Source organism: Tamandua tetradactyla, chromosome 25 (genome assembly GCF_023851605.1).
Source record: "Tamandua tetradactyla isolate mTamTet1 chromosome 25, mTamTet1.pri, whole genome shotgun sequence".
NCBI lineage: Eukaryota > Metazoa > Chordata > Mammalia > Pilosa > Myrmecophagidae > Tamandua > Tamandua tetradactyla.
Window position 1 is genome coordinate 27596533 of NC_135351.1, and position 12411 is coordinate 27608943.

At 41.6% G+C, this 12411-nt stretch overlaps 1 protein-coding gene across 6 annotated transcripts in view; it reads left to right on the forward strand.

The window, feature by feature from the left end:
• MRS2 (magnesium transporter MRS2) overlaps positions 1-12411 on the forward strand; it is a 76938-nt gene that overhangs the window by 10722 nt on the left and 53805 nt on the right. Inside the window, exon 1 of one of the 6 annotated variants that reach the window (XM_077143760.1) lies at positions 10570-12043. The exons of the other annotated variants lie outside the window; for them this stretch is intronic. Within the exon in view, the coding sequence (XP_076999875.1) occupies positions 11998-12043 (46 nt within the window). The 5' untranslated portion in view covers positions 10570-11997. Of the gene's footprint in view, positions 1-10569; positions 12044-12411 lie in introns of those variants that run through there. 6 annotated transcript variants of the gene reach the window in all.

Genomic DNA, 12411 nt, shown 5'->3' on the forward strand with positions numbered 1-12411 from the left:
TCTTGGAGAACGCCTATTTGGGTCTATTCTCTTTCGGGTGCGCTGCACTTCTTGGATCTGTAATTTTAGGTCTTTCATAAGAGTTGGGAAATTTTCAGTGATAATTTCTTCCATTAGTTTTTCTCCTCCTTTTCCCTTCTGTTCTCCTTCTGGGACACCCACAACACGTATATTTGTGCGCTTCATATTGTCATTCAGTTCTCTGATCCCCTGCTCAAATTTTTCCATTCTTTTCCCTATAGTTTCTGTTTCTTTTTGGAATTCAGATGTTCCATCCTCCAATTCACTAATTCTAGCTTCTGTCTCCTTAAATCTACCATTGTAGGTATCCATTGTTTTTTCCATCTTTTCTACTTTGTCCTTAACTCCCATAAGTTCTGTGATTTGTTTTTTCAGATTTTCTGCTTCTTCTTTTTGTTCAGCCCATGTCTTCTTCATGTCCTCCCTCAATTTATTGATTTGGTTTTTGAAGAGTTTTTCCATTTCTGTTCGTATATTCAGCATTAGTTGTCTCAGCTCCTGTATCTCATTTGAACTATCGGTTTGTTCCTTTGACTGGGCCATATGTTCAATTTTCCGAGCGTGATCTGTTATTTTCTGCTGGCGTCTGGCCATTTAATCAGATTTCTCTGGGTGTGGGACCCAGCAGGTTGAAAGATTTTTCTGTGAAATCTCTAGGCTCTGTTTTTCTTATCCTGCCCAGTAGGTGGCGCTCGTGGTGCTCGTCTGTCTGCGGGTCCCACCTGTAAAAGATGCTGTGGCTCCTTTAACTTTGGAAAACTCTCGCCGTGGGGGAGGGTCGCCAGCCAAAGCAGCTTGGGGGAGTGCCAGTCCAAATCTCCCAGCCAGCCCGGGACGCCAAGCGTGGCGGGGGGGCGCCGGCCGCTGTTGCTTGGGGGCGCCGGCCGCTGTTGCTTGGGGGAGTACCTATCCAACGTTCCCAGCCAGATCGGGAAGCCACGTGTGTGGAAGGGACCCCGGTCGCCGGTCTCCGCAGCTTGGGGCACCTCCGATCCAATTCTCCCAGCTGGTCCAGGGGGCCGCGCGTGGGGCGGGGCGCCAGCCCCGCAGCTTGAGGAGACCGCCTGTCCAATTCTCCCAGCCGGCCTCAGAAGGAGGGAGGGGGGGACTCCGGCCGCCAGCCGCCCCGGCCCAGGGAAGCGCGCACCCCTCGGTGATCTCACCGCAGCCCATTCTCCGGAAGTCTCAAGGTTGATTTTTAACATCACCTGTGTCAGGACTTCTTTCCTAATTTTTTTAAAGCAGTTTTTTTGAGATAAATTCAAATACCATATAATCCATCTGAAGTGTACAGTCACCGTTTTCTAGTATGTTCACAGAATTGTGTATACATCAACACAAATTGATTCTAGACCATTTTCACCCTGAAGTGGTTCACTCTGTTATGTAGCCCCTTTTTCATCCTCTGGCTGTCCTTCTAATGACATACACAACCCTAAACTTTTGTTTCAACCACAGTTGTGCCCACATACCATTGCTGTTAGTTACACTCACTAAAGTACACTCCATCTCCTCCATCCATTTCCAAACATTTAAATTCAACGTAGTTAAATTCAGCACAAATTAAGCATTAGCTCACCATTCTCCACCCTCCTAGGAAAAAAATGTAGGGAAGCATCGTCAAGATTTTGTGATAAAGGTGGTTTCTTAGACCTTATTCTAAAGAACAAGCAATGAAAGAGAAAATAGGTAATTGGGAGGAGGATGAAAAAGGGGCTACATAACAGAGTGAACCACTTCAGGGTGAAAATGGTCTAGAATCAATTTGTGTTGATGTATACACAAATACTAATTATATCTTCTGGTGACCTGTGTTCTAGAGCGTAACACCATGAGTTTAGTAATTATTTTTACTCCATATTACAGAGATGTTACAATATTTGTACTTTTGTGTCTGACTGACTTCATTTGGCATAATGTCTTCAAGGTTCATCCATGTTGTTGCATGCATCATGATTACATTTCTTCTTAAACCTGAATAATATTCCATTGTGTATGTATATATACCACATTTTGTTCATCCATTTATTGGTTGATGAATGCTTTGATTGTTTCCATCTTGGCAACTGTGAATAATGCTGCTGTGAACATTGGTGTGCAAATATCTGTTTGCGTCCCTGCTTTTAATTCTTCTCAGTATTTACCTAGTAGCAGGATTGCTGGGTCATATGGCAGTTCTATACTTAGTTTCCTGAGGAACCACTAAACTCTCTTCCAGAGTGGCTGTATCATTCTACATTCCTACCAATAGTGAATAAGTGTTACTATTTCTCCACTTCCTCTCCAGTACTTGCAGGTTTCTATTTTTCTTAATAATGGCCTTTCTAGTAGGTGTGGATGATATCTCACTGTTGTTTTAATTTGCGTTTCCTTGATAGCTAGTGATCTTCTACATTTTTTCATGTGCTTCTTAGCCACTTGTGTATCCTCTTTGGAAAAATGTCTATACATGTCTTTTGCCCATTTTGCAATTGTGTTGTCTTAATCGTTTAGTTCTGGGATCTCTCTGTGTATTCTGGATCTTAAATGTGGTTTGCCAGTACTTTCTCCCATCAAGTAGGCTGCCTTTTCATCCTCCTCACGAAGTCCTTTGAAGCCAAAAGTATTCAATTTTGAGGAGGTCCCAATGACCTATTTTCTCTTTCATTGCTTGTTCTTTAGAATAAGGTCTAAGAAACCACCTTTATCACAAAATTTTGACGATGCTTCCCTACATTTTTTTCCTAGGAGCAATATGACTCTAGATTTTATATTTAGGTTGATCCATTCTGAGTTAATTGTTGTATAAGGTGAGAGGCAGGGGTCCTCTTTCATTCCTTAGGATGAAAGGAATCTCCCACTACCATTCATTGGAGAGACTGCTCTGTCCCACTTGGCTGGACTTGGCAGCCTTGTAAAAAAATCAGTTGACTATAGGACTGGTGGCAAGATGACAGCATAGTGAGGTGTGAAATTTAGTTCATCCTCCACAGCAGCTAGTCAGTAGCCAGGAATTTTCTACGAAACAGCTGTTAGGTGGACATCAGTGACCTGACACACACCGTACTCCAGTCTGGAACGGGTGGAATGGCTGAGATCCCTCACAAAATTGTAAGTCTCCCAACCCACAGAGGCTGGCATCTGTCCCCCATGGGCACAGCAGGTTGGTTTCACAAGGGAAAGGAAAACAGACTTTACTGGTAGCAAAGAGTTTAGTTCAATCAAGCTCTAAGTGCACAATTAAGTAACAGATTCTGAATACTGAAAATGGGGTGCACAGGTGGTTCAATGGTAGAATGTTCACCTTCCATGCGGGAGACCTGGGTTTGATTCCTGCACCATGACCCCCCCCCCCCCCCAAAAAAAAAGAGAAAATAGGCCCTGAGCACAGATAAACCTGGAGTAAGCACTAAAGGAACCAGGAGTTTCACCCCTGCAGAGAAGGGGTGGGGCTGAAGGGGATCAAAAACCAGTCCCAGAGGCTTTTTGAGTGGGACAGCACAAAATCCTGGAAACAGCTGGACCCCAGGAAGAGGGAACACATAGAGCCATGTACCAATACCAGCTCTTGATTGGCAAACCCAGGAAGCTGGGGTCCAGCTCTGAAGTGGCTTTTTTTTTTTTTAACTTCTTAAGGCCTCATTAGATAGAACTGCAAGCACTCTCAGGCTCCAGGCACCAGCAGTGCCCAGGCTAGGGCGGAATTAAGGCATGTCTGAGAGACAAAGTAAATAGGTAGATGGGGACATTCCCTAAAGGGTGTATCTTCTCCAAGAAAAGGGGGACTGGGCCCAGCTCAAGTGGAGGCCCTCCTTCAGGGAATTCAGGCCCCAGGGTCTGGAAAACATACACAACCAAATTCTACCTACTACTGCAGCCTCTGTCTCAGTCACACACTGGCAGGAAATGACTACTGAAATTAATGGCACCATATCACTTTATGCTGTTGGGCAGCTGCAGGCAGACAGGTGCCACATTCTGGGCATGATAGGAAAAGCACAAAGTCTAGAGGCTTCATAGGAAAGTCTGACAACATGCTGGGTCTCAGCCTCAGGGAAACTTGATACTGGCTACTCTTTCCTGAGATGTGGGCCTGTCTGGTCTGGGAAACTCTGACTGGGGTCAAGCATATCTGGTGAGACCCTCCTCAGAAAAAGGCTCCATATAGGCAGGGAAAGAAGCAGAAAAACAAGAACTGAAAAATTCTGGTCAGTTAAGCAGAACCTATGCTTGAGGTCTAGAATAAGTTTAACTGAATGCAGAGAACAAAGCCATCCAACAAGAAAACTCTAGGTAAAAGGGTGAAAAAAACCCCTCCAGAATAAACTGACTAAGGAAATCAAATGCCTGGCTGCCAGCTAAAAATGAGGAGTCATACTAGGAAAGTCAAAGATATGGCCTAGTCAAAGGAATGAACCAACACTTCAAATGACACACAGGAGTTGGAACAACTAATTCAGGATGTTTGAACAGATGTGTAAAATCTCATCAAAAATCAAATCAACGAATTAAAGGAGGATATAAGGATATTGGGTGAAAATAAAGAACTTGAAAGTTTGAAAAAACAAATCAGAACTTATGGGAATGAAAGGCACAGTAGAAGAGATAAAAAAAAAAACAATGGAGACCTGTGACAATATATTTGAACAGGCAGAAGAAAGGATTTGTGAACTAGAGGACAAAGATGTCTGAAATCCGACACAAAAGAAAACATAGGGAAAAGAATGGAAAAATATGAGCAGGGTCTCGGATAATTGAATGACAACATGAAATGCACTAATATATGTGTTATGGGTGTCCCAGAAGGAGGAAAGAAGGGAAAAGGAGGAGAAAGACTAATGGAGGAAATAATCACTGAAAATTTCTTATCTTTTATGAAAGGTATAAAATTACAGATCCAAGAAGTGCATTGTACCCCAAACAGAATAGTCTCAATAGATGTACTCCAAGACACTTATTAATCAGATTGTCAGATGTGAAAGATAAAGACAGATTTTTTTTGGGGGGGGGGGGGTGTGCATGATCTGGGAATGAAACCTAGATCTCCTACGTGGAAGGCGACCATTCTACCACTAAGCCATTCATGCACCCAACAAACATAGCATTTTGAAAGCAGTCCATCACATACAAGGTTTTCTGGTTTGAATCTGTTGTGTGCCTCAGAAAAGCCAAGTTCTTTAACCCTCATTCAGTATTGCTGCGTGGGAGCTTCTTGATTCCATGGAGATGTTCCTCCACCCATTCAAGGTGGGGTTGCTTCCTGGAACCCTTTAAGAGGGAACCATTTTGGAAAAGGTCAGCCAGAGACCTTTGGAGATGAAGAAGGAAAACATTCCTGGGGGAGCTTCATGAAACAAGATGTCAGGAGAGAAAGCTAGCAGACTTGGCCATGTGCTCTTCCAGCTGAGAGAGAAACCCTAGACTTCATCGGGGTTTTTTGAGTGAAGGTAACTTCTTGTTGGTGCCTTAATTTGGACATTTTCATAGCCTTGCCTTAATTTGGACATTTTCATGGCCTTAGAACTGTAAACTTGCAACTTAATAATTCCCCTTTTCCCCTTTTTGAAAACCATTCTGTTTCTAGTATATCATATTCTGGCAGCTTGCAGACTAGAACACAAGGGAAGTTCAGTAAGGTTATGTGTGGATTTCTCAGCAGAAACCATGGAGCCAAGGAGGCAGTGGTATGATATATTTAAGATACTGAAAGAGAAACACTGCCGACCAAGAATTCTATACCCAGCAAAACTGTCCTCCAAAAAATGAGGGGGTGATTAAAATATTTTCAGACAATCAGACACTGAGAGTATTTTTGACCGGCTCTTCACGAAATACTACAAGAACACTATAGGCATATAGGAAAGACAAGAGAGAGAGGTCTGAAGAAGAGTATAGAAATGAAGACTATCAGTAAAAGTAAAAAGAGGGAAAAAAATTATGTTGCATACGAAATCCAGAAGACAAAAAATGGTAGAAGTACTTCTTATTTAGTAATAACATTAAATGTTAATGGATTAAGATCTCTGTTCTAGTTTGCTAGCTGCCAGAATGCAATATACCAGAAACAGAATGGCTTTTAAAAGGGGGAATTTAATAAGTTGCAAATTTGCAGTTTTAAGGCCAAGAAAATGTCCCAAATAAAACAAGTCTATAGAAATGTCCAATCTAAGACATCCAGGAAAAGATACCTTGGTTCAAGAAGGCTGATGAAGTTCAGGGTGTCTCTCTCAAGTGAGAAGGCACATGGTGATCACAGTTAGGGCTTCTTTCTCATCTGGAAAGACATGTGGCGAACACGGCGTCATATGTTAGTTTTCTCTCCTGGGTTCCTATTTCATGAAGCTCCCTGGGAGGCATTTCCCTTCTTCATCTCCAAAGCACTAGCTGGTGGACTCTCTGCTTTGTGGTACAGCAGCATTTTCTGCTCTCTCTGAATCTCCCACTTTCTCCAACTGGGGAGAAAGGATGAAATATTCAGTTTCCCCATCTGGGGAATTCCTGATATTCTTGCAAGCAGAGGGGACAACCAATTCAATAGACTGAGCCCTTGATCTTGGGACTTGCCCCTATGAAGGTTACTCCTGCAAAGGCTTGAGTCTGAGCCTACTGATACTTATGCCTTAGAGTCACCCCAGAGAGCCTCTTTTGTTACTCAGATGTGGCCTCTCTCTAAGCCAACTCACCAGGTGAACTCTCTGCCTTCCCCTCTACGTGGAACCTGACTCCCAGGGGTATAAATCTCCCTGGCAATGTGAGGCAGGGCTCCTGGGATAAGCTAGGACCCAGCATCATGGGATTGAGAAAGCCTTGACCAAAGGGGGAAGAGAGAAATTAGATTTGGCGGCCGAGAGTTCTCAAGCAAAGTCGAGAGATTATCCAGGAAGTTATTCTTATGCATTATATAGATATTGCTTTTTAGCTTGTGGTGTATTGGAGTGGCTGGAGGGAAATAACCTGAAAGTGTTGAACTGTATTCTAGTAGCCTTGAACTTGAAGGTGATTATATAACTATACAGCTTTAACAATGCGACCGTGTCATTGTGAGAACCTTGGTCTGATGCTCAATTTATCCAGGGTATGGACAGATGAGTAAAAAAAAAAAAAAAAAAAGATAAAAAGTAAATAAATAAATAATAGGGGGGATAAGGGATTAAAAAAATGGATAGATTGAAATGCTGTGGGATAAGTGGTATGGAATGTATGATTTTTTAAATTTCTTTTTATAGCATGATGCAGATGTTCTAAAAATGATCCTGGTTGTGATGAATACACAACTATAATATGTGATGATATTGTGAACCATTGATTGTATACTTTGAATGGACTATATGTGTGTGAAGATATCTCAATAAAAATATTAAAAGAAAAAAATCAATTGACCATAGATGTAAAGGTCTGGTACTGAACTCTCAGTTCGATTCCATTGTATGTTTATGCCCGTACCATGTTGTTTAAAGTCAAGAAGTAAGAGTCTTCCTACTTCATTTTTCTTTTTCAAGATGTTTTTGACTATACGTGGCCCCTTGCCCCTTACAACTAAATATGGAAATTGGTCTTTCCAGTTCCTTAGAGTAGGCTGTTGGAATTTTGCTTGGGATTACATCGAATCTGTGTATCAATCTGGGTAGAATTAGCATCTTAACAATATTTAGTCTTTCAGTCCCTGAGCATAGAATGTTCTTCCATTTATATGGAGGCTTTTTGTTGTTGTTGTTGTTGTTGTTGTTTTTGCATGGGCAGGCACTGGGAATCGAACCCAGGTCTCCAGCATGGCAGACGATAACTCTGCCTGCTGAGCCACCATGGCCCGCCCCATTTATATAGATTTTTTAAAACTTTTAGCAGTGTATTATAGTTTTCCATGTACAATTCATTTACATCCTTGGTTAAGTTTATTCCTAGGTATTTGTTTGTTTCAGTTGTTCTTATAAATGGAATTGTTTTCCTAATTTCCTCCTCAGATTGTTCATTATCAGTGTATAGAAACACTAGTGAGTTTTATGTGTTGATCATGTACCACATGTGATCTCAGTATTAATGTTCTCACTCATTTCTGGTGTCATGTATTTTCATCTTTTCTCCTTTTTTCATCGTCAGTCTAAGGTTCTTAATTTTATTAATCTCATAAATCTCATAAGTTGTGATATGTTCTTGTTTTCATTCGTCTTAAGATATTTACTGATTTCTCTTGCAAGTTCTGCTGACTCACTGATTGTTTAAGACCATGTTGTTTAATCCCAGTGTATTTGTGAATATTCCAGTTCTCTGGCTGTTGTTCATTTCCATCTTCATTCCATTATTATCAGGGAAAGTGCTTTGTGTAATTTCAATCTTTTTAGATTTATTGCAACTTGTTGTGTGACCCAACTTGTGGTCTATCCTGGAGAATGATCTAGAGTACTGAAGAATGTATATCCTACTGTTTGGGGATGTAGTGTTTTATATATGTCTGTTAGGTCTACTTTATTTATATTATTCAAGTTCTCTGTTTCCTTATTGATCCTCTGTCTAGATGTTCTGTCGATTGATGAGAGTGGTGTATTGAAGTCGTCACATATTATTGTAGAGATGTCTGTTACTCCCTTTAGTTTTGCCAGTGTTTGCCTTATATATTTTGGGGCTGTCTGGCTAAGTGCATAAATATTTATTATTGTTAATTCTTTTTGGTGGATTGCCCCTTTTATTAATATATAATGTCCTTTTTTATCTCATACCCTTTATTCCCATGTCTATTTTGTCTAATGGTAGCATAGCATCAGCAGTTCTGTTTCAGTTACTGTTTGTGTGGAATATCTTTTTCCAGCCTTTCTTTTTCAGCCTATTTGTATCCTTGGGTCAGAAGTGAATCTCTTGTTTACAGGATATAGATGTATCATATTTTTTTATCCATTCTGCCAGCATGTGTCTTTTGATTGGGTTGTTTAATCCATTAAAGGGAATACTTACTCAACCATTTTATCCTTTGACTTTTATATATCATATCTTATTTTTGTTTCCATTTTTATCCTTTTAGTTACTTTTACTGATAATCTGCATTTTTACATTCCCTTCAAAGCCTTTCTCTCTTGTTTTTTCTTTACAGCCTGTAGCACTCCCTTTAGTATTTCTTATAAGGCAAGTCTCTTGTTAATGAACCTTCTCAGCTTCTGTTTATCTGTGAATATTTTAAACTTCCTGTATTAGTCAGGGTTTCTAGAGAAACAAAACCAACCAGAGAGATAATAGGAGATTTATAAAGGTGTCTCATGCAACCATGGGAGTGAAAGTCCAAAATCTGCAGGACAGATTGTGAAGCTGATAGCTCCAATGAAGGGTCTACACGAACTCCATGGAAGAGGCTCACTGGCTGAAGAAGCAGTGAGAGAGTCTCTCTTCCCTTAAAAGTCTTTACCTGATTGGATTATCTCACTGTTGGGGGCGGGGGTGGCGTGCCTTAGTTGATTGCAGACATTATCAGCCACAGATGCAATCAGCTGACTGATGATTTAATGCACCAGCCTTCCAGTTTATCACCCAGTCATGAAATATCCTTGTTGCAGTGGTCAAGCCAGTGCTTGACTTGACCAAGCTGACACCAGAACCTAAACATCACACTTCCCTACTTTGTGTGTGTTTGTGTGTGCGTGTGTGTGTGTGTGTGCATGCATGGGCCAGGAATCGAACCTGGGTCTCCTGTATAATCCCCTCAATTTTAAAGCACAGTTCTGCTGGATAAAGTATTCTTGACTGACAGTTTTTCTCTTTCAGTATATTCAATATACCACTTCCTCCTCGTCTGTGGTTATCTGATGAGAAATCGGCATTTGGTCTTATTGAGCTTCCCTTGTATGTGATGTATCGATTTTCTCTTGCTGCTTTCAAAATTCTCTATCTTTCAAAACAGAAAATGAAAAAAAAAATTCTCTATCTTTGATATTTGTCATTCTGCTTTATTAGTATGTGTCTTTGAGTAGGTTTATTTGGAGTTCATTGTGCTTCCTCAGATATTCCTTCTGGCTTTTTCCCTTTCCAGGACAGCTGTGGTGGCATGTTTGTACCCTTTGTGCTGTCATTCTGTTCCCTGAGACCCTGCTCAGATGTTTCTCTTCTTTTCTATATCCATTCTTCTGTGTAAGAATCAGATGTCCTGTCAGCTCTCTAATACTGTCTTCTGCCTGTTCAGATCCACTCATGTGTGCCTCTAGTATATTTTTTCTCATCCACTGTGCCTTTTACTCCCATAAATTCTGTTATTTTTCTTTGCCTACTTTCAGATTTTTCTTTATGCTCACTGTCTTCTTAATATCCTTTATCTCTTTAGCCACATTTCCCTTCATCTCCTTGAGTTGATTTATGAAATTTGCTTGAACATCTTTAATTAGTTGCTGCGATTTCTGTATATCCTCCAATCTTTTGGTCTGTTTCTTTGACTGGTCTGTATCTTCCTGTTTATTAGTATGGCTTGTAAGTTTTTGCTGATATCTGGACATCTGATGAGATTATTCTGAAGGTCAGTTTCTCTCTTAAGATTTTGTTATTGGTTTGGGTTTTTTGGGGGGGCTGGGGAGGGAGGGTTGCATGGTCCGGAAATCGAACCCACGTGGAAGGCGTGCGGAACATTCAGTGGAGCGTTCTACCACTGAACTACCCATGCACCCGGTTGGATTTGTTTTTGTTTTAAGGGTCTTGTTTGACATTTGCTTCATCAGTATTTCCCATCCAGAACAGGGCCAGGGACCCAGGTAAGGGGCATAGACCAGTTCTAAAGGGCCTGGGGGAGAGTATCTAAAAGATACCAGAAATGCCTTCTTTTCACTCCATTTTCCTGTCCTGCCCAGAACATGATGCTCTTCAGCAACCTGTTCCCTGCAGCCCTAAGAGAACAGGGTATTTTTAGCCATCTGCCTGTGTGGGCAGGCTAAATCGTCAGGACCAGTGGTCTAAATTTGCTGGCCAATAGCTGGATCAGCACTGGGCCGTGTCCCTCTCTGTTCTTGGTGGGGAGGGCTTCCACTGCCCTCCCAGTCCATAGCAGCCTGCCAGGCAGAGACGAGATTTACTTGAAGCTGCTTGCCTTGAAGGTGGGGGATGGGCTCCAGGAGCCAAGCCATGGCCGCAGCAGTTATTCACAGTTCTGTGCTGCAGTTTCTCGGTCTCTTCCTCCCACTCTTCCCTGAGTGCTGCACGGTACTCCGTGGTTTTAGAGCCTCAGGACAGTTGTCTTGGGCAGTTCCTGCCTCTCCAATAGCTGTTTTGGGGAGAGCAGTTGGGCCCTGCAGCTCCTTACTCTCCCGTGTTCCCGGAAGTCTGACAGGAGAGTTAGTTTTTAAAGTGAAGCTAGTCATTATGTTGCTGTCTCAGAATCGGGCTCAGATCTCCCTTCATTTCCGTCCATGGTCCTGTTTCTGCTGTTGCTGAGATCTTATTTTGAGTGCCTTTTGCTCAGCAGCTCCTTCAAAGGATTGTTCTAGTTACAGCTGTGTCACCAGCATGGTTTGACACTGCAAGTATAGGTACTTCTATAAAGTGTATAATTTGAGTTTCCCTCAGCTTTTATGCATTCTTTTAGGTAATTTACTTTTCAGGTGGACAAACCTAATATGAGTATTGAATTTATTTTCTTATTTTGTATTACTCCTTGTTCTGGTTTGCTAGCTGCCAGAATGCAACACACCAGAGATGGATTGGCTTTTAATAAAAGGGGATTTATTTTGTTAGTTCTTCAGAGGAAAGGCAGCTAACTTTCCACTGAGGTTCTTTCTTACGTGGAAGGCACAGGATGGTCTCTGCTGGTCTTCTCTCCAGGCCCCTGGGTTTCAACAACTTTCCCTGGGGTGACTTCTTTCTGCATCTCCAAAGGCCTGGGCTGAGCTGCGAGTGCTGAGATGAGGAATGCCAAGCTGCTTAGGCTGTGCTACGTTATGCTCTCTCATTTAATAAGCACCTGCCAATTAAGTCAAATGTCACTCATTGCAGCGGACATGCCTCCTAGCTGACTGCAGATGTAATTAGCAACAGATGAGGTTCACGTACCATTGGCTTATGTCCGCAGCAACAAGACTAGGTATGCTCACCTAGCCAAGTTGACAACTGAATCTAACTAACACTCCTAAAGAAAAGAAAATTGAACTAACCTGTTCACAGACTTAAAAATACTAAAAGTTGATGCTGTGGCAAGAGAGAACAGAAAATGTAGATGTATAAGGTTTATATTCAAGAAAGTTGATCATTTGTTACAGCAAGAAAGTGTTACTATGCATTCTAATGATTTATATCTATGGTTTTTTATTTATTTATTTATTTATTTATTTATTTATTTATTTGCATGGGCAAGCACCAGGAATCGAACCTGGGTCCCCTGGCATCGCAGGCAAGCATGCCTGCCTACTGAGCCATCATGGCCCTCCCCATATCTATGGTTTTATATTGATC